The sequence below is a fragment of the Camponotus vicinus genome, unplaced genomic scaffold (genome assembly GCF_025532165.1).
Source record: "Camponotus vicinus isolate PSW18456_S1 unplaced genomic scaffold, iyCamVici1.0 SCAF_5, whole genome shotgun sequence".
Classification (NCBI taxonomy): Eukaryota; Metazoa; Arthropoda; class Insecta; order Hymenoptera; family Formicidae; genus Camponotus; species Camponotus vicinus.
This window is the reverse complement of record NW_028141977.1, coordinates 2,023,481-2,051,196: the sequence shown is the minus strand read 5'-3', so window position 1 is coordinate 2,051,196 and position 27,716 is coordinate 2,023,481. Positions and strand designations below refer to the sequence as shown.

Below are 27,716 nucleotides of genomic sequence, written 5' to 3'. Positions count from 1 at the left end.
TTTATCTGTTAATTACCTCGCACATACCGAAACGGGTTAATAAAGTGTTGCAACGTGCTCACACGCAAGCAACATTTCTACGCTGCGTAGATATATGAAAGGCAATTGTATCGTGTATTAGTCGAATTTGTGTGAATATTCTATTTATGGCAAGCTGCTTGTTTTGAAATATCACGTGTGTTGTACTTAGATTTACATGAGATATTCATATATTCGTATATATACAGAGTGTTTCAGACCACTCGTACCACCCATTTAAAAACTAGAGGTGGTTATTTCAAAAAAGTAAAAACATTTTCTTTATAAAGGGTCTTATAAAGGGTAAAAACATTTTCTTTATAAAGGGTTCTTTCTCGGGTGCGCTCTATCGAATGGTGATATTTTCAACTTCTGGTTCCGGCCAGAAATAGGCGATTCAGACCGAAAGTGCATTTTTAAATGGAACCCCCTACTTTTTATTACATATTCTTGTAGCTCATCTCGAGAGCTTTCCAAAACACTATAATTAAGTTAGTTTTCATTAAGTACTTTCCGAGTTATGAGGCTTGAAATCATTTCTTAATTTTACATAAACCGTAAAATATCTTGTAAAATATTAATTTTTCGATTATCTTACCTAATACTTTTACGTACAAAATAATGAGAGGAATCAATTGGTGTAAAGAAAACATATAGTTGTTTCGAAGAAAAAATATGTAATTTACAATTAACAATTACATATTTTTTTCTTAAAAATAACTATGTGTTTTCTTTACACCAATTGATTCCTCTCATTATTTTGTACGTAAAAGTATTAAGGTAAGATAATCGAAAAATGAATATTTTACAAGATATTTTATGGTTTATGTAAAATTAAGAAATGATTTCAAGCATAACTCGGAAAGTACTTAATGAAAACTAACTTAATTATAGTGTTTTGGAAAGCTCTCGAGATGGGCTACAAGAATATGTAATAAAAAATAGGGGGTTCCATTTAAAAAAATGCACTTCCGGTCTGAATCTCCTATTTCCGGCCGGAACCAGAAGTTGAAAATATCACCATTTGATAGAGCGCACCCGATTTATAAAGAAAATGTTTTTACTTTTTTGAAATAACCACTTCTCTAGTTTTTAAATGGGTGGTACGGGTGGTCTGAAACACCCTGTATACGCAGCACGTCGCGTGCCTACACGATTTGATCGTCATCATGATTAATAATTTTCTAATTTGTATAACATTTTTTATTATATATGTTACTAATTTTAATGGAACATTTATAAAATATTTATGAAATTTATACACAAAATATTTATAAAATTTCACTACAAAATATTTCATTAGAAACTTACATTTTATTTACAAAATTCACAGCATGCATATGAGTAATTTAATAAATCGATTAAAAACAAGTAGATCAATATTTGATAATAAAATTTAACTATGTTAAATATTCTTATAAAATTGTCTTTAAATTAATTACTGGAGTATTCCTCATTCTAATTATAATTACAAATCAAATATATAATTAATAATTACGAATCTAATAAGATCAATATCTGGATTAATAACTATTTTTATTTTAAATAAATTGTCCCACATGATACATATGATTTTATTATTATATTGTGTGGCATATATATTATATTAAATCTATGTTGACTTTACAAATAATTTAAAATAGTTTAACAATTTCATATATATACATTTTTAATGAATAGTAGAGTAATAGACATTTTTTAATGATAAAAAAAGTTTTAAATAAAATCATACTATTTAAAATGATTATATATATATATATATGTGTGTATATATATATATATATATACACACACATATATATATATATATATATATATATATATATATATATATATATTTTATGCGTGTGTGTTTATTTGGTCCAATTTTATTATATGTATACGTACATATTATTTATAGTAATAGTAATAAGATTAATTTATTAATTTATTAATTTATTAATTTATTAATAGTAATAAGATAATTATGTAAAAGGCCTGAGAAAATGATTTATTTTCGTTTCTGTTCAACAATCTGTACAACTAACATTCAGCTGTCCCCAAAGAAAATAATGTAATATTGACTAGTGACGGTCGAATCGCGTGGAAATTCCCACACGACACGAAATGCGTCGGAGGGTGGTACCAGACACGAAATCGTGGCATTGTGAGCCATCTCCTCGCACCACCTTACATGCTCGCGGTAATTCGCTGAGTTCGAGGGTGGCTTTCGCTGCAGTTTGCACTTTTCCGCTTAGTGAGCTCTTAACGTGTCAGCAAATCGCTTTTCACTTATCCCATTATGTTTGTGCAAGGACCACAAATCATCAAACAGAAATCTGGCAATTCTGAAGATGAGAGCGACGAGGAAGGTCCTGAAGATATTCTCCAGGTCAATGGAATGGCTTGACTTGTTTTGTACAATGATATATTTAAAATGAAAGAAAAAAGTGTATTTATAGATTTTTAATTTATATGGATTTATAATTTATATAACTGCAAGAATATATAAAAATATATACATTAAACATGTGTGTGTGGGGGATATTGATATTATCAGTTATGTCATGAATTTTTATCGCGTTCTCTCGTTCCAATTATGCTATTATTTAAAATTATGAATTCAAATTTACATGTAATAATTTATATGCAAAAATTGCGTATAATAATTCGGCAAATTTGGACACAATTGAACATTCACCACATCTCGCTTTCATAATTTTATCTGATAAAATGATATTGTGCCTACAGAAACGGCGGGAAGAATGCGAGAGAAAAGCCAGGCGAGGAGAGATGGACCCGCGTTTGGAATTTGCCTTTCAGCTCTTGATGGATGCAACGCAGTTGTCACGTCATAAAGTCATGGATCATGTGTTCGAGGGTGACATGCTGGATGAGATCAATCAACTGTTCGTACCGCACATGAGATCTACCCTTATGTGGTATTATCAGGAAGTTGAAGAGCCAGAACCTCCGACTGATACGGTACAAGAATGGCATGTTTTTTAAACAAAAAAAAGAAAGGGATAATAGCGAGGATCTCATTAAAGGTGCAGCCAAAGACTATAACTTCTAGATCAGCCCCAAATGCAACAGCATCAAAAGTGAAGGAACAAAAGGAACCGAGGGAACCACCGAAGAAAAAGCTTTTTCTAACCGATGGCTGGCAAGAGCCTTGCACAGGCATCTGCATTTATATGTTTAGGTAATATTACAATTTCAGATTAACATATCGTATATGAAATTATTATTAAAAAATCTCTTATAATTTCTTTCTAAATTATTTATAGAATCAGCGTATCTAAACAATTACCGGAAGAAGGCTTTCAAAAAGATCTCTACACAGGTGTGATAGATACGATGAAGGTGGGCGTGATAACTTCCATCCAGCGTGTTGTGGAACAAGTATTCATGGATGCGTTGGCGCATCCTGGTCCGGAAGGTGAAGATGATTGTTCGATGATTAAAACTCTCTTGTTACCGGGCTTGAGATCTTTTTGCAGCGCTCTTACAGGTACTTTTGCAAATTAATATAAAGTTAAAAATCTTGTATCTGTATTTATTTCCAAATAACATTTTCAAATATTGCAATACAGATTTTTAATTATTAAAAATGATGACAGATTTTTAAATTGAATAATTATACATTAATTATGTTACAAAGATATATCTTTTTTATTAAAGTTATGTGATTATAACTACTTATTTAAACGCACGTAATATTTTTATAAAGTTTGCGAGAAGGTAGCATTTGAGGGTAGCATATTCAGTGACGGTGAGCCGATGATGATGGAAGTGCACAACTTTGAACAAGCAAAAGCTTTCGTAGCGAAAGAGAACGCCGTGGAACGAGTTGAGGAAAAAGTTAAATATTGGATAAAGAAGCTTAAGGACTTTATGGTGGAAAGTAAGCAAGTTAAGAGAGAGAATGATAATTCCGGACCGCAGCAAGAACTTGAATATTGGAAACGGCGAGGCGCACAATTCAGTCAACTAGTCAATCATTTACAGGTTTCGCTTTACATTGTTTCTTACATAACTTTAATTTTATAATAAGTTGTATTTAATTTTTGCTAATCATTTTAATTCATAATTATTACTAATAATTATGAATTATTATTAAATAATATTTAATAAATTATTATATATTTAATAATATAATATTATTAAATTATTATATTATTTAATAATATAATAATTTAATAAACATTATTAAATAATATTTAATAATATTTATTAAATTATTATATTATTAAATATTTTATTAATTACTTTAATATATAAATTATTACTAAGAAAATAATATAATGAATCGTATATCTTTGATTTATTTTTTTATATTTAAAGTTTTTATGTAAATAAGAAATAAGAATAAATAGGAAATTTTAAAATTACAAAGAAAATTTTATAGGATCACGAAGTCACTATGTCACTTCTATGTTTGCAAGTTGCACGTTCAAAACTAATTAAAGACTGGGTCGACGTGGAAGATGAAGTGACTTACTGCTACAATGAAGCGAAAGATAATGCAAAGTTTATTCAAGCATTAGAGAAGTGCTGTCATTGTCTTTATCTCGATGAACCAGTAAGATAATTTGCTTCTTATAAAACATAAATATATATCTATCTTTTTTTTATAACAATATATATGAAATTTAAATATAAATAATAGAGTTGTTTCGGATCTACATATTTTTGAATGCAGTTAAAATATTTTATTTTCGCAGGTGAAAATGCGGGATTCGCTCGTCTCACTATTGCAAACTGTTCGATTAATATACAGTGTCTCGAGATATTATAACACTTCAGAAAGGACGAGTTCCTTAATGATTAAAATCACGAATCAAATGATTGCCGCCTGTCGAGATTATGTCACGAAAAGAGGTCGGGAAACGATTTGGGGTCAAGATCGGATAGCTGCTCGATCAAGACTAAAACATTGTCTACGTCTAAACAAGTATTGAAATTTTGAATCAAATATTAATCTTACGAAGCACTCATCTTAATTAATAAATTTAATTTTTTTTATTGCCGTTATGTAGAATATTCTTGTCAATTTTTGAAAAAATTAGAAAAATTTAGGATTTCTTTAGAATAAAAATACGTATATATAATTCAATTTTTTATTACATCAATTAATCATGAAATTTAATGTCTCAAAAAGAAAACAAAGTAATAATCTATAATTAATTTTTATTCAAGAGCTTACAGGGAAACATATAGATTGGTCCGATGTTCGCCAGCAGTTACAGAACAAGAATTCTCTTTCTCAGAAAATCATGTTTTCGGTCGATTTGATGCCTTCTGTGCTAGAATTCGTAAGATTCTCACCATGTTTGATCTCATACAAGATTATCAAACTCTTTTTGAAAGACGAATGGAAGGATTACTTCTCGGAGAAGGTACAGTAAAACTTGGATGTGTAATTTTTGTTTTACACAGGAATATTTTTTAAAGATAATAAAATATATAAGATAATGTAATATTATGACAGTATTAATTTTAAAATTGATAACTAATTATGCTAAATTTTTATTTATATGATTCTTTTAAATAATATTTAATATCAATAAATTTATACAAAACTATACAAATTATGTATATTTTGATTTATATATTAATAATATATCTTACGTGATTATATTTAAATGTATGACTAATTCTAAATTATATGTTAAATTTTAGCATTAGACGAGGCCATGAAAACCTTTGAAGAAGCTAAAAAGATCGCGACCAGTAAATCTTACGATTATCTAGATCCAAGGAATACTGATTTTGATATCGATTATGATGATTTTATGACAAAGACGAACACATTGAAAGAGAATATCGGCGAGATTATTGAAAATAATTACTCCGCTGTGTGGGAGACGCCGCAGGGTATACGATTTTTAACACGATTTGAAAAGGTTAATAATAAATATATCTCCAACTCTTTTATTTTAATAAATTTAGAAGGTGTATTGCACAACATATATATATTTTGACATCACTTATTTTTCATTACGATCCATTTTTTGATGCTTTCATAAGGTTAGTGAAAAAATACCGCTAACAAAATTGGAAGAAAAATATAATATTGTCGTGAGATACTGTGATAAAGAGATAGATCGAATTTTAAAACTATTCAAGCGACAAAGAGATGACCCGCCGTTGCCAAGACACATGCCACCTATAGCTGGACGATTGACTTGGGCAAATTCCTTGAAGTAAGCAAAATAATTAATTATTTTCACAAATATTTGTATCAAAGGAATATTAAAAATTTCGTGAGATGTGAAATTTTTTGGAAACAACTTTCTGACAGTAACTTTAAAATTTCACTAGAGTACATCTGGATGAATTGACGGCGTCTGTATCAAATCATCCTGTTTTAAAGACGTTGCCATTGACTGTCGACTTAATGAAAAGATACAATCATGCTGTCGCTATTTTAAAACAGTATCAGGTCGACATTGCTGAGATTTGGACGCATCAAAATTCCTGGGTCATCGAGGATTGTTTGAAACGGTCAGATTTTAAATGATAAAAATTTATATTTTTTTAAATAAATTTTAAATATTATAAATATTATAATTTTAAATATTATAAATATTATAATTTTAAATATTATAAATATTCTTATATAAAATGTGAGATAAAAAGGAAAATTTTACGTAATAGACCACTCTTGATAGTTGATGGGAAATCGGCAAAAGTGAAAGTCAACTTGGAGAACCGAGTCGTTCTTTTATTTCGTGAAGCCGATTGTTTGGCGAAAATAAATTTGGAGATTCCAATCGTTGCACTAACAATATTAACGAAAAAAGATTATTTTATGCTGATCACGGACTCTCTTCAACTTATGATCGAGGAATTCGTTTGCACCGCCAAGCGCGTAAAATTGGAAGTCCGTCCACTATTGTTACCGCATTTAGTTTGCGTTGCATCTTTATTAGAACCTGGTTTAACAACTTTGACATGGACCAAGCCAGAATGGAAAGATTTTTGCCAAAATACGAAGGAACAGATTAAAACCTTCGATATTCTTATCACAAGAGTTCATGATGTATACGATAATAGGTATGAATAAGAGGCTGAAATAAATAATATCTTTTCTCTTTAGAAGTAAACTATTACACAAATGAGAATATCAATTTTTAAAAAGTCAAATCAATAAAAGAGAAATAATGCTCATTTTGTTACAATTTGAAAGAGAGAGACAATGCATAAAAAAAATTAAAGAATTATATAAATTAATTTATAATAATATAATGATTTGTCCTGTTAGGATTTTACAAGTGTTGGAGAGTATGCAAAAAGTAACCTTGCACGCTTTACCCGAATCCGATCAGCCATGGACGATAGAAGAATTTGTAGAGAAAAACGAGGAAATATGTAGAATGGCAGCAGTAGATTTGCATCGTAAGAGTATGATGGTCGAAGAAGCGGTGGAAGAAGTATTACAGCTCGTTAGAAAGGCCACAGATATTTTTAAAAGCACCGCCAATTCCAATCAATTCGATTTTCTTACTAAAGAAAGTAATGCATTAATATTTATCTTTGTAATCCCGCATTGAAATATAATTTTCTTTAGAGTTAAAGATTCTTAATCTTTTTTTATTTTTATATCTCAATGATATATCTATTTATACATCTCATTAAAATTCGATAATTAAAAATTATATATTTTTATTCAAGTGTTATAATATTGTACATTTTTGGTAAATATATATATAATTTTGGTACATATCTAATAAGAATCGTTACAAAAATAGAAGTTTACACTTACAGAAAATTTTCAAAGCGCAATAAAAATAGACATAATAATAAGGAAAAAATAATAATAAAAAATAATAATAATAAATAATAATAAAAAATAATTTTTTTTTTTTTTTATGGAGAAACAGAGGGAGGAGAAGCGGTGGAACAAACTGTCCAGCAAGATTGGTCCCTGGTATGGAATTATTTCGACGATCCCCATCAGTTACTAATAACTCCCGGTACTTTACCCAAAAGCATGCAAGACATGGTGCGGAACGCGGTCTCCGAGATGAGGCGATATTATTCCAGGAAGATCGTGGACGTATTAATAAAAGTCACCAGAGTATCTTTGGATGCAATCAGAAAACGCTTCGTTCGGGAACTCGATTCTGGTAATGCTTTAAATAATTTCTGTTAAATCTCCCATCCCTTTTATAATAGACAATATAATGTTTCAATTTAAATAAAACGAAGCTATTCTGATTAATCAATTTTGAGTATTTTAATGAATTAAATTAATAACTTTTTATACTTAATATTTAAAGTAAATTAGATCATGTAATCTGAAACTCTATAAAATATCCCAAGACATTGATTATATTTACAGAGGCTGCCCCAAACCCGGTGTTTTTATTGCATGCGACATTGATGATTCCGGCAGTAACAGTTAAACCAAGTCTGGATGACGTTCAAGAAGCATTGACGTCGGTTGGAAAAACTATCACAGGCGTCGCAAAAGGAGTGGCACAATGGAATTCCAGAAGTAGCAAAGTAAGAAGATCACGGTATAATTTTTAAATTAATTTATTCAATATATTATAATTAACTATTCGTAGAATATGTGGAAAAATCTGCCCTATTCATCTAAACGAAGTATGGCCGATGTCGTGCTGGGGGCGCAAAGCAATTCCGCGAAACAGAAACAGGAGGAACTGGAAGATTTAAAAACCAGGAGACGAAGACTTTACAAAATTCTCTCGGAGGAGAGGCCGGTATTTCCGGTACAGCAGAGAAATTTCTATACGATGGTTATGGACAATAAAGAAATCATCAAACTGCTCGGCATGTTGAGTACTTGCACCCTGGAATTGCGACAAGTAAGTTATACAGTAATATGTGATTGTCGCTAACATATTCACTCAGCGAAAAAATCAATGACCATTTATTATTTATTATTTATTATTTATTATTTATTAAACTTGCAGGATTTAAAAGAATTTCTCGATCGTTGGAAGCCTTATAAATTTCTCTGGAAGAACGAGCGCACTATGCGAGAATTGCTACAAATTTCTTTGACGGAATTTGAAGTTACTCTTCGCAAACACAGTGAACTCGAGGATCGTTTAGCTACCGAGCCGGATATGATTATATTTGGTACATCGATCGCTGTATCCACAGAAAAACTTAAATATGGTCTTTATACGGAAATCAAAGGTAAGTAATATTAATTGCATCAGTATTTTATACCGATCGATTATGATAATGGCTTTAACTACTCTAGTTATTTTAATTATTAATTTTTTCAGTTTTAATTATTTTAATTTTACTTATGTATATAAGTAACAATATTAAAAAAATATAATAATAAATATAATATAATAATAATTATAATAATAAATATAATATAATAAAATATATTATATTAAAATATATATAAAATACATATTACTCTGTCTAAATGATTAAAAAATAGCAGGATAAGTAAAGGACGCTTAAAAGTAATAATAAAATATGTTTAATTTATTTATAAAATTGAGGGAAATTGAAAATAATTATAAAAATAGGAAAAAAACACGATAATAATTTCTCTTTTTAACTTTACATTGATACATCACTAAACTATTGGCAGGTTGCACACATAAAATTGGTCAAGCGATGAAGAAAAAGTATCGTCGCGAAATGGAGTACGTTTACGCGCTGATAAACGAAATGGACCGTAAATTGGATCATCAGATTCGCGATCTAGATGACGTACGTCTCATTATGGACACTTTGAAGAAGATTCGCGAGCAGGAGGTTGACATGGAACTCAAGATCGATCCCATCGAGGAAGCCTTCAACATAGTCACTAGGTACGAAGTGCCCGTGGATCAGGAATGCTTGGAGCAGGTCGATAACTTGCGAGACACGTGGCAGAAACTGCTGGCGCGGGCGCAAGAGAGCCACGTATTGCTGTTGACGTTGCAACCGCAATTCGAAAACGATCTGAGGAACAATCTCGAGAAATTCCGCGCCGATAACGAAATGTACTGCGAGGAGTACAGATTATCCGGACCGATGCAGCCGGGTCTGAGCCCCCGGGACGCTTCGGATCGGCAAATATTATTCCAGAACAGGTTCGATGGTATGTGGCGAAAGCTGCAGACTTATCAAAACGGCGAGGAGCTCTTCGGTTTGCCCATCACCGATTATCCAGAACTTTCGCAGATCAGAAAAGAACTAAATTTATTGCAGAAATTGTACAAATTATACAACGATGTCATCGATAGAGTTAGCAGCTATTACGACATTCCATGGGGCGAGGTAAACAAATCTGTGGTTGTTAAAAAAATAGGATATATATTATGATATATTTATAATTATAATTTTTTTAATATATAAAACATTGCTTTGTGATAAATAAAATATTAAAATATTATAATTTCTTATTTTTAATTTCAAATATATATAATTATATAAATTATTCAAATTTAAATTAATATTATTAATAATTAAATATATATTAATATATATAATTAATATATATTAATAATTAAATTTGAAAAATATTATATAATAATATAAATAATTCAAATTTATATTACTAACGACATACTAATCAATTTTCTCTTAACAGTTTTTATAAAATTATACGTATTATGCAATATAACTAAAAAAATATATAAAATTATTTAGGTTAATATCGAAGAAATAAACAACGAATTGATGGAGTTTCAAAATCGCTGTCGCAAGTTGCCGAAAGGATTAAAAGAATGGCCGGCGTTCTTCGCGCTTAAGAAGACTATCGACGACTTCAACGATATGTGTCCTCTCCTCGAGCTGATGGCAAACAAAGCTATGAAACCACGTCACTGGCAAAGAATTGTAGAAGTCACAGGATACTCGTTCGATCTTGAAAGCGAAGGTTTCTGTCTCAAAAATATCCTTGAAGCGCCTCTGCTAAAGAACAAAGAAGACATCGAGGACATTTGTATATCGGCTATGAAGGAAAAAGATATCGAGGCGAAATTAAGGACAGTGGTGAACGAATGGTCATCGCACGAGTTGACCTTTATGACGTTTAACAATAGGGGAGAATTATTGCTGAGGGGAGATACAACGGCGGAGACTATCGGTCAGCTGGAAGACAGTTTAATGGTCCTTGGCTCGCTCATGTCGAATCGTTATAACGCGCCCTTCAGGAAGCAGATACAACAGTGGCTCACGGATTTATCCAATACGAACGAGATCCTCGAGAGGTGGTTGCTCGTGCAAAATATGTGGGTCTATCTCGAGGCAGTATTCGTAGGCGGCGATATCGCGAAACAATTGCCGAAGGAAGCGAAAAGATTCAGCAAAATCGACAAAAGCTGGCAGAAGATTATGCAACGCGCCCACGAAACACCAGGAGTTGTACCTTGCTGTGTGGGGGATGATTTGCTAAAACAGCTTCTACCACATTTGCAGGAACAATTGGAGCTCTGTCAAAAATCTCTGAGTGGGTAAGTTATATTGCAATTTTCAATATACACGTAATTTTCTTTTTTTTAGTAATCAAGCTTAAAAAAATTTTTATTATTTTTTTACTTCTTAATTTAAATAGATCTTAATATAATTTAAAATCTAATTAGCATTGTATGTGCTAATATTTGTTTTATATAAGTCGAAAATTTAAAAAATCATAAATATTCTACTTTTTTAAGCTTATATGTCATTACTTAGAAAAAGAAATCTTTTATTAATATTTATTGTATAAAGAAGTTCTTTTAATAAAAATGTAATGTCTTATATTTTAGCTATTTGGAAAAGAAGCGCATGATGTTTCCAAGATTTTTCTTTGTTTCTGATCCTGCGCTTTTGGAGATACTTGGCCAAGCATCCGATTCTCATACTATACAAAACCATTTACTCTCTATTTTCGATAACACACGTTATGTGAAGTTTCACGATATAGAATATAATAAAATGACAGCCATTATTTCATCAGAACATGAGACTATAGTGGTAGGTATTCACATATTTAATCAAATAACGTATTCAAAAAGCAAAAGTAAAATATATATTGTTAAAATATATTATTAAAATATATTATTAAAATTTATATAAAAAGATATATTATTTTCTTTTATATTATATGCATTTTTATTACATATAAATTTTTAAATAATGTAAGATATAGCTTAAAACAACTTCAAACACAAATAACGTGTTATAATATAATGGTTTATAATCCATGTCCAGATTTTTCCATCTTCAATTTTTTATACAATAATTTTTTTTAATTTCTTTAATTTATATAATAATTTAAATTTAATATTTCACACAGCTTGAGAAAGCAGTAAGAGCAGAAGGTTCCGTGGAGACGTGGTTGATGCAATTATTACAAACATCGCAACTTTCCTTGCATTCTATCATCCGTCAGTGTTATAGCATGATCAACGACGCAAATTTCAATCTATTGAGCTTTCTCGATAAAATACCCGCTCAGATAGGTCTGTTAGGCATTCAAATGATTTGGACGCGAGATGGCGAATTAGCTTTGGCTCAAGCTCGCGCGGATAAAAAAATTATGCTCGAAACAAATAATAAGTTCCTGGATCTTTTAAATACTTTGATCGATCAGACCACTAGAGATCTTACTAAAATAGAACGAACTAAGTTCGAAACGTTAATTACTATACATGTGCATCAGCGTGATATCTTCGACATATTGGTATGTTTTGTTAAACTCAATATTTTTTATTCAATAAAACAGAATGAAACTAAAATTGAAATAATAAATTAAAAAATATTTACTTATAAAAATATTTTTTATTCTAAATAAGTTTATTAAGATTGAATAACACATGAAAATCGTTAAACCTCGATGGGACAGAAAATTAACAATAGTATTTTTTCAGTGCCGCTTAAATGTACGATCCGTGAATGACTTCGAGTGGTTGAAACAGTGCAGATTTTATTTTAAGGAAGACCTGGACAAGACTTCAATATGCATCACAGATGTTAATTTTACGTATCAAAATGAATATTTAGGATGTACCGAGCGACTGGTCATTACGCCATTAACCGACAGGTAAACGCAATCATAAATTATATTTTATGATATATTATACAATTATTTTAATAATACTTTGCAGATGTTACATAACGTTAGCGCAAGCTCTTTCGATGTCAATGGGAGGATCTCCGTGCGGCCCAGCAGGAACCGGAAAAACTGAGACGGTAAAAGACATGGGAAAGACCTTAGCAAAGTACGTCGTGGTCTTCAATTGCTCGGATCAAATGGATTATCGAGGATTAGGTCGTATCTACAAAGGACTAGCGCAAAGTGGTTCGTGGGGCTGTTTCGACGAATTCAATAGGATCGAGCTGCCAGTTTTATCTGTCGCTGCACAACAAGTCGCTGTGGTGCTTGCCGCAAAGAAAGAAAAGAAGAAGCAGTTTGTCTTTACGGATGGAGATCAGATCGATATGTGTCCAGAACTTGGAATCTTCATTACTATGGTAACACTATTATTCAATGAAATTAAAATTGAAATAATAAATTAAAAAATATTTACTTATTATAAAGATATTTTTTGTTCTAAGTAAGTTTATTAAGATTTTAAAGAAAATTATGGGATCAATAATTTTCACGATAAACAAGAAAAGCTTTTATAAGTAATAAAAAAATCTACAGGCAAACAATATATATTTACTTAAAAAATATAAGTCTCTTTAAAATTAATTATTATTTACAAGAATTAAATTTTTAAGAATTAAAACATGTTATAAAAACAAATTATTTAATAAAATAATTAGTAATTAAAATAAAATGTAAACTATAGATATTATAAATTGTAGAATCCTGGGTATGCAGGACGCAAAGAACTGCCTGAAAACTTAAAGATACAATTTCGCACAGTAGCTATGATGGTGCCTGATCGTCAGATTATTATACGTGTAAAACTAGCCAGTTGTGGATTTCTAGAGAATATTACTCTTGCTCGTAAATTTTATACTCTTTATAAATTGTGCGAGGAGCAATTGACTAAGCAGGTAACAGCTGATATGTTATGAAGAAAGATGATTAAAATTTGTCTCATGATATTTTGCAATGTATTGATTGTAGGTTCACTACGACTTTGGTCTGCGAAATATATTGTCCGTATTAAGAACCTTAGGGGCAGCTAAAAGGGTCAATTCCAAGGACTCGGAAAGTACAATCGTTATGCGTGTTCTAAGAGACATGAATCTTTCGAAACTCATAGGTATATCACATCATATTAAATAATGAAGAAAATACTATAAAAATTATTAAAAAACTGAATAAAAATTATTAAAAAATATAAATATACTAAAATATATAACATATTTTCTTGCAGATGAGGACGAACCACTCTTCATATCTCTCGTAGCTGATTTGTTTCCCAATCAAATGCTGGAAAAAACGTCATATCCTGAATTGGAAGCAGCTATTAACGAACAAGTGGAGGAAGCTGGATTGGTTTATCATGCGCCATGGGTGTTGAAATTAATACAACTTTATGAAACGCAAAGAGTAAGACACGGTATCATGACATTAGGTCCAACCGGTGCTGGCAAGACTACTTGCATACATACTTTAATGAAAGCGTTGACACAATGTGGCAATTATCATAGGTAAAGTAGCCGATATATGTACTATATAAGTATATATAATATTTTTTTATGGATTACTTAAAATATCTTACAATTCGAACTTGCGTAACCTCTTTCTCTCTTTTCGTTAAATATTTCTTTTATATAATATCCGATAATAATAATAATAAAATAAAATAATCCGTTAAATAATAATAATAATAAAATAAAATAAAATAAAATAACTGTCGATTGAAATCTTTTATAAAATAATGATTGAATTTTTAAATTTATTTAATTTTACAGAGAAATGAGAATGAATCCTAAAAGTATAACAGCCGCTCAAATGTTTGGTCGTTTGGATGTAGCCACTAACGATTGGACGGACGGGATTTTTTCAGCTTTATGGCGCAAAACGTTGAAATTGAAAAAGGGCGAACATGTATGGCTAGTGCTCGATGGTCCCGTTGATAGTATTTGGATAGAGAATTTAAATTCCGTTTTGGATGATAATAAAACTTTAACTCTGGCTAATGGCGATAGACTGTCAATGGCGCCAACGTGTAAAATTATCTTCGAGCCGCACAATATCGACAATGCAAGTCCTGCAACTGTTTCACGAAATGGCATGGTATACATGAGCTCTTCAGGTTTGAATTGGAATCCAGTTGTTACCGCTTGGCTGAAAACGCGAGCATCATTGGAACAAGAAGTTCTCGAGCAATTGTTTACAGATTCTTTTGCACAGGTAGATCGCGAATAATTTTATCCTCTTATGATTTAATATAATTTTAATACTATATAATAATTTTCTTAATTTATAAATATATATTTCATTGAGAGTGTATTTAATATTTTTAAAAAATTATTTATTATTTAGATAATAATGTACACATATAGTGATCATGATAAATGTCAAATCATTAATTTAACGTTAATTTAAAAATATATAACATTTTCTAAAACAATTATATGTAATAAAGACTATGAGTAAAAAAATTTGTATTTTAGGTTTATTCATGGAGCACTCAAGCGCTAGTACTCGCCATCAATGTCTTGCAATGTAATATAATAAGACAAATGCTTTGCCTGCTGGAAGGTTTAATACCTGAGGAAACGACGCCGGAAGAAACCGAGGATGAAGATTTAGAGAAAGACAAGCCTCAACCTGTAACGGCGGAATATCTAAAACGTCTTTATGTATTCGCGTTAGTGTGGAGCATAGGAGCATTGCTGGAGACTGCCGATAGACAAAAGTACGACAGATATCTTCGAGAGAACTTCGATACTTTGGACCTCCCGACTTCCGAAAGATATTTAGATGCCACGGTATTCGACTTTTTCGTCACCGATAAAGGCGTGTGGGATACTTGGACAAGCATAGTGACCAATTACGTCTATCCTGAATATTCAACGCCTGATTACAGTAACGTTTTAGTACCTATACCTGATAACGTAAGAATTCAATATCTCGTGGACCTGATCGGTCGTCAGGATAAAGCCGTATTATTAATAGGCGAGCAGGGGTCTGCCAAAACTGTTATGATGAAGTCATACATGAAGAAAGGAAATCCAGACACGACTTTGAATCGTTCTTTCAATTTTAGCTCAGCGACCAGTCCATACCAATTTCAGAAAACCATCGAAAGCTACGTGGAGAAACGTATGGGAAATACATTTGGGCCACCGGGCGGCAAAAAGATGCTTATTTTTATCGATGATGTGAATTTGCCGCAAATCAACGAATGGGGCGATCAAATAACTAATGAAATCGTTCGACAGACTATGGACATGAAAGGATTTTATTCTCTGGAAAAACCCGGCGATTTCATCGCCATCGTAGACGTAATTTTCTTAGCAGCCATGTGCCAGCCCGGCGGCGGGAGAAATGATATTCCCTCGAGACTGAAGAGACAATTTTGTATCTTCAACTGTACGTTACCCGACAATGTGGCAATCGATCGAATTTTCAGTGTTTTAGGCGAAGGACATTACAATGTTAAAAGAGGATTTTCACAAGAGGTTCGTCAACTCGTGAAGAAAATGATTCCCTTAACTAGAATACTTTGGGAAAAGACACGGATGAAACTGTTGCCAACACCAGCAAAGTTTCATTATGTTTTCAGTCTCCGAGATCTCTCGAGAATCTGGCAAGGTATGGTCGGCACATTGTCAACGGTTATCGACAAAGAAAGCGTGCTGATGCTGCTTTGGAAGCATGAGTGTACGCGAGTGTTCAGCGATAGATTGACAATACAAAGCGATAAAGATTGGTTCGATCAAGAACTGATTCACGTCGTGACTGATATTTTAGGAGAAAAATACGTAAACATGTTGGATCAAGATCCTGCATTTGTAGATTTTATGAGGTTCGTAATAATAATGATAATTTGTGAAATACAGCAATTTATTGTGATATTAAAAATACTAACAAGATTTATTTAATTACAGAGATGCTCCAGAACCGACTGGTGAAGAAGGTGAGGACGCAGATGTAGAACTCCCCAAAGTCTACGAACCTGTTTTTGATGCGCAAGTGCTACGAGATAGATTAGACATGTTTCTGGCACAATTCAATGAAATGCAAAGAGGTGCTGGAATGGATCTAGTATTTTTCCCCGACGCCATGTTGCACTTAGTAAAAATATCTAGAGTTATTAGACATCCGAAAGGCAATGTGATGCTTGTTGGCGTCGGTGGTTCTGGCAAACAAAGTCTCACCAAACTATCTTCGTTTATTGCCGGATATAAGACGTTTCAAATTACCTTGACTAGATCTTATAATGCAGCCAACTTTTTAGAGGATCTCAGATTTCTGTATCGCACTTGCGGTGCTCAAGGCAAAGGTACAGCATTCATCTTCACCGATCTCGACATCAAGGAGGAAGGCTTCCTTGAATATTTAAATAATATTCTTAGTTCCGGAGTTATCAGCAATTTATTCACGCGTGACGAACAAGCGGAAATTATTTCGGAATTAACGCCTATCTTGAGACGAGAAAATCCTAAAAGAACCATCAATAATGAATTAGTGATGGACTTCTTTCTGCAGAGAACTTGCCAAAACTTGCATGTTGTTTTCTGCTTCTCTCCTGTGGGCGAAAAATTCCGGAATCGCGCACAGCGTTTCCCGGCTCTCATCTCAGGCTGCACCATAGATTGGTTTCAGCCTTGGCCGAAGGACGCTCTGATTTTGGTTGCCGAGCATTTTCTCCACGACTTTGAAATTGCTTGCACTAACGATGTGAAGGCCGAACTGGTGAACGCATTAGGATCCATACAAGATATCGTTTCGGAAACTTCGATCGAGTATTTCCAAAGATTTCGGCGCGCTACTCACGTGACTCCGAAATCTTATTTGAATTTCATTGGTGGATACAAAAACATCTATCGGTCCAAGCAGCACGAGCTTGGCGAAGGAGCCAAAAGAATGGACACAGGTTTAGCAAAACTCGAGGAAGCATCGATATCTGTTGAGATCTTGAAGAGAGACTTAGCCGTAATGGAACAGGAATTGGTCCAGGCTTCCGAGAAAGCCGAGACGGTACTTTTAGAAGTAACGGAAAGAGCCATGCAGGCTGAAGCTTTTAAGAATCAAGTGCAAAGAGTGAAGGAAAAAGCAGAACAACTGGTAGCCTGCATAGCTGATGAGAAAGCGTTGGCCGAACAAAAGTTAGAAGCTGCGAAACCAGCGTTAGAAGAAGCGGAAGCTGCTCTGAACACCATTAAACCTGCTCACATAGCGACAGTAAGGAAGTTAGGCAGACCGCCTCATCTCATAATGAGAATCATGGATTGCGTATTGATTTTGTTTCAACGTAAAATCGGTCCCGTTGTATCCGATACTGCGGCACCATGTCCTAAACCATCGTGGGCGGAATCCTTGAAACTCATGGCCAGTACGACGTTTCTGTTACAATTGCAAAATTACCCGAAAGATGTAATCAATAACGAAATGGTCGAGCTACTGCAACCCTACTTTAGGATGGAAGATTATAATATGGAAACTGCTAGACGTGTATGCGGTGACGTTGCTGGTTTATTGTCGTGGACCAAGGCTATGGCATTCTTTCACTCTGTCAACAAGGAAGTTCTCCCGTTAAAAGCTAATTTAGCGATGCAAGAAGCACGATTGAAACTCGCTATGGAGGATCTGGCAAACGCTGAACGAGAATTATCCGAGAGAGAAATGGCTTTGCAAACAGTCAAACAACAATACGATACCGCTGTAGCGGAGAAGCAAAGATTGACAGATGCTGCAAATGTGTGTCTAAGGAAAATGACAGCTGCGACTGCCTTAATAAATGGATTAGGAGGCGAGAAGATTCGCTGGACGGAACAAAGCGGGGAATTTAAGATCCAATTGGGACGATTAGTCGGAGATGTCCTTTTGGCAACTGGCTTTTTGTCGTATTGCGGGCCTTACAATCAGCAGTATCGAGCAAGTTTAGTAACTGCATGGATGAATATATTGACCACTAAGTCTATACCTTTTACGAAAAATTTAAATATAACGAATATGCTTGTCGATAGCGCAACAACATCGGAATGGACTCTTCAGGGACTACCGAACGACGAGTTATCTGTGCAGAATGCGCTTATCGTCACCAAATCTTCGTCTTATCCGCTTCTTGTAGATCCTCAGAATCAGGGAAAGATGTGGATCAAGAATAAGGAAAGTTCAAACGAATTGCAGATTACCTCGCTGAATCATAAGTATTTCCGCACTCATCTCGAAGATAGTCTTTCATTGGGCAGACCATTGCTAATCGAAGACGTTACAGAGGAACTCGATCCAGTGCTCGATAACGTACTTGAAAAAAACTTTATTAAATCAGGATCTATCGAGAAGGTCATTGTTGGAGATAAAGAATGTGACGTGATGCCAGGATTCATGTTATACATTACTACCAAGCTCCCGAATCCAGCATACAGTCCAGAAATATCCGCGAAGACGTCGATTATTGACTTTACCGTGACAATGTTAGGCTTGGAAGATCAGTTGTTAGGTCGAGTGATACTTATGGAAAAGGCCGATTTGGAAGCAGAAAGAGTCGCTCTATTTGAGTCAGTCATGACTAATCAACGTTCGATGAAAGAACTTGAAAATACGCTATTACACAGACTTACATCGTTAGAAGGTTCCTTGGTGGACGATGAAGAGCTGATAACTGTTCTTCGAGAAACCAAGATTACGGCCGAATCGGTGAATGAAAAGCTGCAGGTGTCTGCTCTTACTGAGAAGAAAATCACGTTGGCGCGTGAAGAATTTCGTGCGGTTGCGTCAAGAGGATCCATCCTGTATTTCTTGATAGTTGAAATGAGCAACGTTAATGTGATGTATCAAAACTCGTTGAGGCAATTCTTAACAATCTTCGATAATTCAATCACGAAGTCTGCAAAGAGTCCGATTACTTCCGAACGAATAAATATAATTCTTCATCATCTTACGTACGAAGTCTGGGCGTTTACTTTGAGAAGTCTTTACGAGAGACACAAATCTTTATTTACACTGATGCTAGCCATGAAAATAGATTGCCATAGGGGCATTATTTCTCATGTAGAATTTAACGCTTTTATAAAAGGCGGGGCGTCCTTAGATCTTAATGCAGTCACGCCGAAACCATTTAAATGGATACTTGATATAACTTGGCTAAATTTAGTCGAAATAAGTAAACTGGAGGTATTTTCAGATATTTTAACTAAAATTGAATTTGGCGAAAAGGAGTGGAAAATATGGTATGAAAAGGAGAAACCGGAGGAGGAAGAATTGCCTTGCGGCTATCAAAAAAGTCTTGATGTGTTTCGAAAGTTACTTCTCATCAGATCGTGGAGCCCCGACAGAACTTTATCCCAAGCGAGAAAATACATCGTTGAATCGTTGGGCAAAGAATACGGCGAGGCTAAAATATTGGACTTGGAAGAGACGTGGTTAGAATCTGAACCCAGAACGCCACTCATATGCTTATTATCTATAGGATCTGACCCGAGTCCTCAAATTACAATATTAGCTAAACAGAAGGCAATTCGTAAGTTTATAATTTAATTAATTGCTCTTTCTCAATGGTTAAAAAAAATTAATTAATTATTAAATAATCATGAAATATATCTTTAATATTAGCATTATTACTTTTATTATTTCTAACATATTTTTAGCATTGAATTCGGTATCGATGGGGCAAGGTCAAGAGTTTCATGCTCGAAGAATGATTAATGAAGCCATGAACGCTGGCGGCTGGGTTCTTTTACAAAATATCCATTTATCATTGCCCTTTTGTACAGAAGTAATGGATGCTCTTGTCGAAACAGAGACTGTTCACGACGTATTCAGGCTCTGGATGACAACTGAAGTACATTCTCAATTTCCCATTGGTTTATTGCAGGTTGTACTTTTTACATAGAATGGGGGAGGAGGGTGTCTAATTTCCAAATCTTTTAAAAAGATTCTCTAAAAAAGTTTCCTAATCTTCGAGATATTTTTTTGTTTAAAATTTCAGGTAAAGAAAATATTTTAAGGATTTTTGGTGAACTTTCTAAATTAATATATAATTATTAATGACTGACTGTTTACAATATAAGAGACAATTTTTTTTTAATTCTCTGAATCCCAATAAAATTCCATGAGAATTTTCTGATTTTCCAAATATAAAAGAAATCTCTGAAAATTTCAAACTATGTTTCTCCAAAGAGTAGACACCCTACTTTAACAACTTCTTATTGAAAAAGAGAAAAAAAGCGAAACAAATTCGAAGAAATATAGCATGTCATATATTTTAGATGGCAATCAAATTTACGAATGAACCACCTCAAGGCATAAGAGCCAGTTTGAAGAGAACTTATCAAGCGGTGACACAGGACTCGTTGGATTACAGCACTCAATCGCAATGGCCACCCTTATTGTACGCCGTTGCATTTTTACACACTGTAGTGCAAGAGAGGAGAAAGTTTGGACCACTCGGTTGGAACATACCTTATGAATTTAATCAGGCGGATTTTGCAGCATCAGTTCAATTCATACAGAATCATTTGGACGATATGGATCCTAAAAAGGGCGTTTCCTGGCCGACAGTCTGCTATATGCTTGGAGAGGTTCCACAATCTTTATTTACTATCTTTATTTATTTTGAATAAATAAACAAGCTTTAAGCTTTACATTGGATTTTCTATATTTTTCAAACATTCATACATTTAGGTCCAATATGGCGGTAGAGTCACGGACGATTTTGACAAACGTTTATTAACTACTTTTACGCATGTCTGGTTTTGCGATGTATTGCTACGACCAGGGTTTGAATTTTATCGAGGATACAGAGTGCCTCAAACGAGAAATCTTCAAGGATATCTCGATTATATCGACAGTTTACCCGCCACCGACACACCGGAAGTCTTTGGATTACACTCAAATGCTGATATTACCTATCAGATCAATACGGCGAAAGGAATACTCGATACAATTCTTAGCGTACAGCCAAAAGAGGGTGGCGCACAAGGGGGTGAGACTAGAGAATATATCGTGTACAAATTAGCCGATGATATGTTATCCAAATTACCGAAGCAATATAACTCCTTCGAAGTAAAGGAAGCGCTTCAAAGAATGGGGCCATTAATGCCTATGAATATTTTTTTAAGACAAGAAGTAGATCGGTAAATATTTATCCTCTTTTTCCTCCTCTTTTATTCTTTAAAATAAATAATATTATTATTTATTCACTTTTTAATATCTTAAATACAAAGAAAATATAAAAAAAAAAAACAATAAGACTATAGATATCAAAATATCAAATAGAGATAAGTTAATAAGAGCTAAATATGAGATGATGGACAAATAAATGAATTTCTTATTAATTAATAAGTAAATATATTTCTCTAAACATTTTTGTTCTAATTCAAGACCTTTAACGAATTATAAAAATTGCAAATTTATAAAAAATTTATCTTATATAACAATTAAAAACTGGAAAAAGTATGAACATGATATAATTGAATATGATTAAAAAAGAAAAAAGAAATAAGAAAATATATGTATGTATATAAAGTTTGGTTCTTATTAGCTTATCTTTATATATTTGAAAATATTAAAAATAAAGACAATTAGAATGAAAACAATTTAAATAGAAAAGAATTTTAAGAGTCATCGCTTTCTTCTTTAAATTAAAATAACTTTTTCAGAATTTCGAGAGTCATCAAAGAAGTACGAAACACTTTAACGGATTTAAAATTGGCTATCGAAGGTACTATTGTGATGAGCCAAGGCTTACGAAAATCATTGGATTCAATGTATGACGCGCGCATTCCGGACAAATGGTTGAAAATATCTTGGGAATCTGCGACTTTGGGTTTCTGGTATACAGAACTTTTAGAAAGAGATCATCAGTTTAGACAATGGTGCAATCATGGCCGTCCGAGAGTCTTTTGGATGACTGGATTTTTTAATCCACAAGGATTTTTAACGGCGATGAGACAGGTGAATCAAAATAACATGTTGATAAAAAAATATTATATCGGATGGTATACATCATACATACATCTAATAAAAAGATATCCACTTAAATATCTAATGAAAAAATATTATTTTCTTAACATTTAAATAATTCTATAAATTTGCAAGATAAAGTGCAAAATTATAAAAAAAATGAGTAATATAAATATATTAATAAATATATTAATATATTATACATTATATAAATTACAATCATATAAAATTTCATGACTATTACTTTCACAATATAATTTTTAATATTTTTTTATATAAGTATTAATATATAAGTATTTTTCAATAAAATTTGGAACCATTATTTGCATGAAATTTGCTATAAAATTCATTGCATTTATAATAACGCACTGAATCATAAAAGATTTGTGAGACCAGTACAGCTTATCATTATTATAATTATCTGCATCTTTCAATATTTTATAATGTTTCGACTAATTTTAAAATAAATTTAATAGGAAGTAACAAGAGCGCACAAGGGTTGGGCCTTGGACTCTGTAGTTTTGCAAAACGTGATTACGCGCTTTAATAAAGAGGACATTAAAAGCCAGCCACAAGAAGGAGTTTACGTCCACGGCTTGTTTTTAGAAGGCGCGTCGCTCGATCGAAAAGCCGGTAAACTCGTTGAAAGTAAACCAAAAGTACTGTATGAACAAATGCCGGTTATTTACATTTTCGCAATAAACACCACCGCCGGTAAAGATCCGAAATTATACGAATGTCCTATCTATAGAAAACCTCAAAGAACAGATGCAAAATATGTAGGTTCTATTGATTTCGAGACAGATTACAATCCTCGACACTGGACACTTCGTGGTGTAGCTCTGTTATGTGATATTAAATAAAAAACTAGATATAATATAAAGAATAATTATATAAAGTTATATAAATTATAATGTATAAAATTATATAAATTATAATGTATGAAAATTATATAAATTATAATGTATGAAAATTATATAAATTAATGTATATAAATTTTTTTAATATTTAAATAATTTAAATTTAAAAATTATATCCATAGTCCACTTCTCTACAATAAAGTATGCTTATATCTTTGTGTATCCTTATTGTTAGAGCGGAATAATAAAAAATGTATTAGTGTAATTGGTGTATATTGTGTTTAAAATGTTTATTTTATTTTTATTTTATATGTATTTTATATGCAGAATACAAATCTTTCATTATCGTTTTTTCTTTTCTTTTCAATGATTTCTTCTAATACGAAACATATAAAAATATATTATTTAAAATAAAATAAAAGTGTGACACAATATATTGCAGCATTTCCATAAATTTGTTTCTATTATAATTACATGTATAAACAATTTAAACTACAAAATAAATTTTTTTCCCTTTCAATAAATGTAATAATTAATCTTATATCACACATATCACTTACACTAAGCATCAATTAATACATTAATATCAAAAAATGGAATCCTATAATTAGATTTTATAAATAAAAATTATAGAAATGTAAATTTGTCGAAAAAAATATTTTTTTTTTTTTTAATATATATAATGGGATATAATTTGTTTTTGCACATTTTAAGCACGCAGATAATAATGAAATAAACATATTTTATACATATGAGAGAAACATTAATTACAAATTCAACACAAATGAATTTAAATCTTTCTTTGAAAAAATATAAGATCAAAAATAAACTTTTATTAAAATACTTTAATTAAAATCATTATTATATTGTAAAATTTGATTTTGCATTTATTATATAACTCTATTTCAATCACATATTTTATGACAGAAGCAGCTTTAGAGAGTCTATCATCTGGGATAAGGCATTCCAAAAAGCCTCCTGCTTAGTTTTTCCCATACCAATCTGTGTGAGGAGGGGACAAGTATTGAGCTCTATTGTTTTCATAAAATAATTATTATCCGCAAGTATATCTTTTGTATTAACTGTTACATTAACCTCTAACAGTATGGTTTCTAATCTAGATAACGTCTCTCTTATTAGTTTATTTAATTCATCTGTATCATCGCAAGTTTCGTTGAAATTTATGCAATGCAATTCTTCTAATATTTTATTGCGTTTATCCTCTTCCAAAGAATCTCTCCATTTAGTGTGATATTCAGCTAATCTAATACCTAAATTAATCTTTCTCGTCGATTTACTTAATACTTGGTAGTATTCTTTCGCGTTTCTATTCATTATTTCCGTTTCATCAGTTACTACAGATGCGTTTAAAGATTCTTCTTTATCCTCTGTACTATTCATCTGATTCACAAGGCCTTGTATTCTTTCTACCATTTTTCTTGCAGCTTCATGTTTTGCTTGCTTCTTTGTGGATTGCACTCCTTCTTCTACAAAATTTGACACTTTACACTGAATAGTGAAGATTCTAGCATGTGGTGGTCCAGTATCTTTGGTAAGAACATATTCTGGTTCCGTTAAATTATTTTCAGCGCACAGATCCTGGAAGAATATGATAATAAGTAATCTAATAGTGATACATGATTATATAATATTAGTTATGCAACTGTGAGAAAGAAAAACAATCACCTGTAATTCACCTATGGCATTAAAAAAAGGTACATTTGCTGGTATTTTTGGTGGAAGAGGAGCAGAATGGAATGGTGATCTAGCAGGAGATACAGCTGGTGTACTGGCAGCTGGCAATTGTGGGTAGTTTCTATGTTTTATAATCTCCGTTAACATAGCTTTAGCAGCCTCATGTTTAGCTTCCTTTTTACAACGACCTGAACCAATTGCAGTGAGACCATCGCATATAACTCGATATGTAAATGTATTCACATGACGACCTCCACCGTTGTGTATCAACTCGTAATCGGGTACCATACCCTGCTTCACCATCATCTCTTGGAGAATGGAAACTGGTGTTTTACTCATAATTAATTCAAGTGAAGCCTGATTTCTTTGAACAATTTATACTATGTCTTAAGTAATAGTTCTGCGATTTTTAAATCTTCACTCAGATAAGAAATAACTCTGGAATCACACAGTTGCCATAATTAGCGACTTGTAATAACAAAAACTTGCAAGCTTGCAAATTGCATGTCTTACACATTATATATTTTTTTTCTATAGTTTATAAATAAATGTATATTCATTTTATTTTATAAAGTTCGAAAATACAACAAATTATATATAATAACTTTAAAAAATCATCTGTGTAAACAAGAAATCCACATAAATATATTAATCTCTATTTATTTAAAAAAATATAAATATAGAGAATATAAATTTAAAGAAATATAAATAATAATATTCCACATGTTGTATCTCATAAGGTCCGAAAACAAAGCATTATCAACTCTTTAACTATCCAATATCTTTATAGCTTAAATTTTTAGTTCATATAAACAGAATACAATTTTAATTTGACCTTGTATACAATTGTTTTAATTTGACCTCTTGTATACATTTGTTTTTTATACCACATATTCCTTTTTTCTCTTTTTGTAAATATAAATATTAGAGACATGAATTGCTTTGATCTTTGCAGATATCATGTTTACAGTAGCAGTTTATTATATTTGTTTATATTAACTGGTATATATTTTTTGCAATTAAACATGTAATTAAATAATCGAAAACGATTTACAGATCGAATTTTAAATTCAGTATCTCTCTAAACATGAGTAAAATAAGAATACACTGCAGGATTAATTTTTCATATAATTTTACGCAGGTAAACGATCTGGAATGCGTTTTAAAATTGATCAAGCTTAAAATAAAATTCGAAAAATGATAAGATGTGAAATAATTAAATTCAGGGATATCCTCGAGGGGAAAGAAAGCAAAAGAGTATAAATTTATAGATGAATCCCTCTCAAAAATAGAGGTTATAAGAATCAACTTTGAGTGTATTCTTGCAACAGAGAAAGAGTAGGTTGCAGACGAGCTGGAATTTTTAATCTCACTTTTGTTGTTTTTTGTTTTTTTTTTTTTAATATATTGCACATTTGACGTTTCGCGATGACTTCGAATTATGCTTCGAACTTACCTGGCCTCTCAGAGTGCCTCGAGTCGATATCATAACCTTACATAACCGATAACAGTTGACGCGAAATGACTTCTGTTCTGTTAGATTTTATCGCGCGAATATAAAAATAAAGTCTCTAAAGAATACCTAGCGTCGTCAATTGACATAAGAACTCGTAAGAACTGGCGGAAGAGACAGAGCCGTATATACTTATAAACACACTAGGCACTAATTAGGGCACCGAAAGGATTCCCGATAAGCCGCATTACTACAAAAAATGTAGCACGTGACATATAATATGCATATACATCAATGTCACGTGATGTATCCTTTAATATTATTTATTATTTTTTATCGAGTACAATCGACACGAAATGTGATTATTATTTATTATATAATCGGTATAATATTTACCAATATTTACGATTATCATTTATTATGATTTATTGTAAAACTATGAGATATATCTTATTCGTATAAGGATCTATTCATACACACGTGAGAAAATAAATGGACAATTAAATACGATGAGATTTCTACTGCACATTTTTCACATAATAAATAAAGAAGAAATGTGAAAGAGAGAACGATTGTTGTTTAATGAATAATGATAAAAGAATAGTGCAAGGATTACTGCAATTATATAATCAAATTTTAATTAGATACGGGGGATTCAGTTTCTCGCATTGAGCGCATTCCGAATGCGCAGAAATGA

At 32.0% G+C, this 27,716-nt stretch overlaps 2 protein-coding genes across 4 annotated transcripts; one reads left to right on the top strand and one right to left on the bottom strand.

Moving 5' to 3' along the window:
* Positions 1-2,299: 2,299 nt before the first annotated feature.
* Dhc1 (dynein axonemal heavy chain 1) lies at positions 2,300-23,943 on the top strand. The gene is made up of 34 exons (XM_083099450.1): positions 2,300-2,389; positions 2,749-2,982; positions 3,048-3,202; positions 3,288-3,511; positions 3,731-4,008; positions 4,409-4,582; positions 4,725-4,954; positions 5,200-5,399; positions 5,683-5,906; positions 6,031-6,206; positions 6,325-6,507; positions 6,661-7,059; positions 7,268-7,518; positions 7,887-8,132; positions 8,348-8,511; positions 8,577-8,837; positions 8,946-9,174; positions 9,590-10,263; positions 10,636-11,441; positions 11,736-11,943; positions 12,266-12,652; positions 12,840-13,012; positions 13,077-13,443; positions 13,783-13,977; positions 14,051-14,189; positions 14,304-14,580; positions 14,845-15,286; positions 15,550-16,907; positions 16,990-20,567; positions 20,695-20,921; positions 21,316-21,627; positions 21,731-22,182; positions 22,708-23,002; positions 23,488-23,943. The coding sequence occupies exons 1-34, from the start codon at positions 2,300-2,302 to the stop codon at positions 23,872-23,874; spliced, it is 13,995 nt and encodes a 4,664-aa protein (XP_082955576.1). The 3' UTR covers positions 23,875-23,943.
* Positions 23,884-27,274, bottom strand: LOC145971595 (protein Loquacious). Of its 3 annotated transcripts, none has more exons than XM_083099452.1 (3): positions 27,023-27,274; positions 25,558-26,004; positions 23,884-25,470 (listed from the first exon to the last, which is right to left on the bottom strand). In XM_083099452.1, exons 2-3 carry the CDS (start codon positions 25,903-25,905, stop codon positions 24,790-24,792), a joined length of 1,029 nt encoding a protein of 342 aa, XP_082955578.1. In that variant the 5' UTR covers positions 25,906-26,004; positions 27,023-27,274; the 3' UTR covers positions 23,884-24,789. The 3 variants fall into 3 exon arrangements, with proteins under 3 accessions (XP_082955578.1, XP_082955580.1, XP_082955579.1); XM_083099454.1 differs by having other exon boundaries at positions 25,558-25,874; XM_083099453.1 differs by lacking the exon at positions 27,023-27,274 and adding an exon at positions 26,940-26,962.
* Positions 27,275-27,716: the final 442 nt, after the last annotated feature.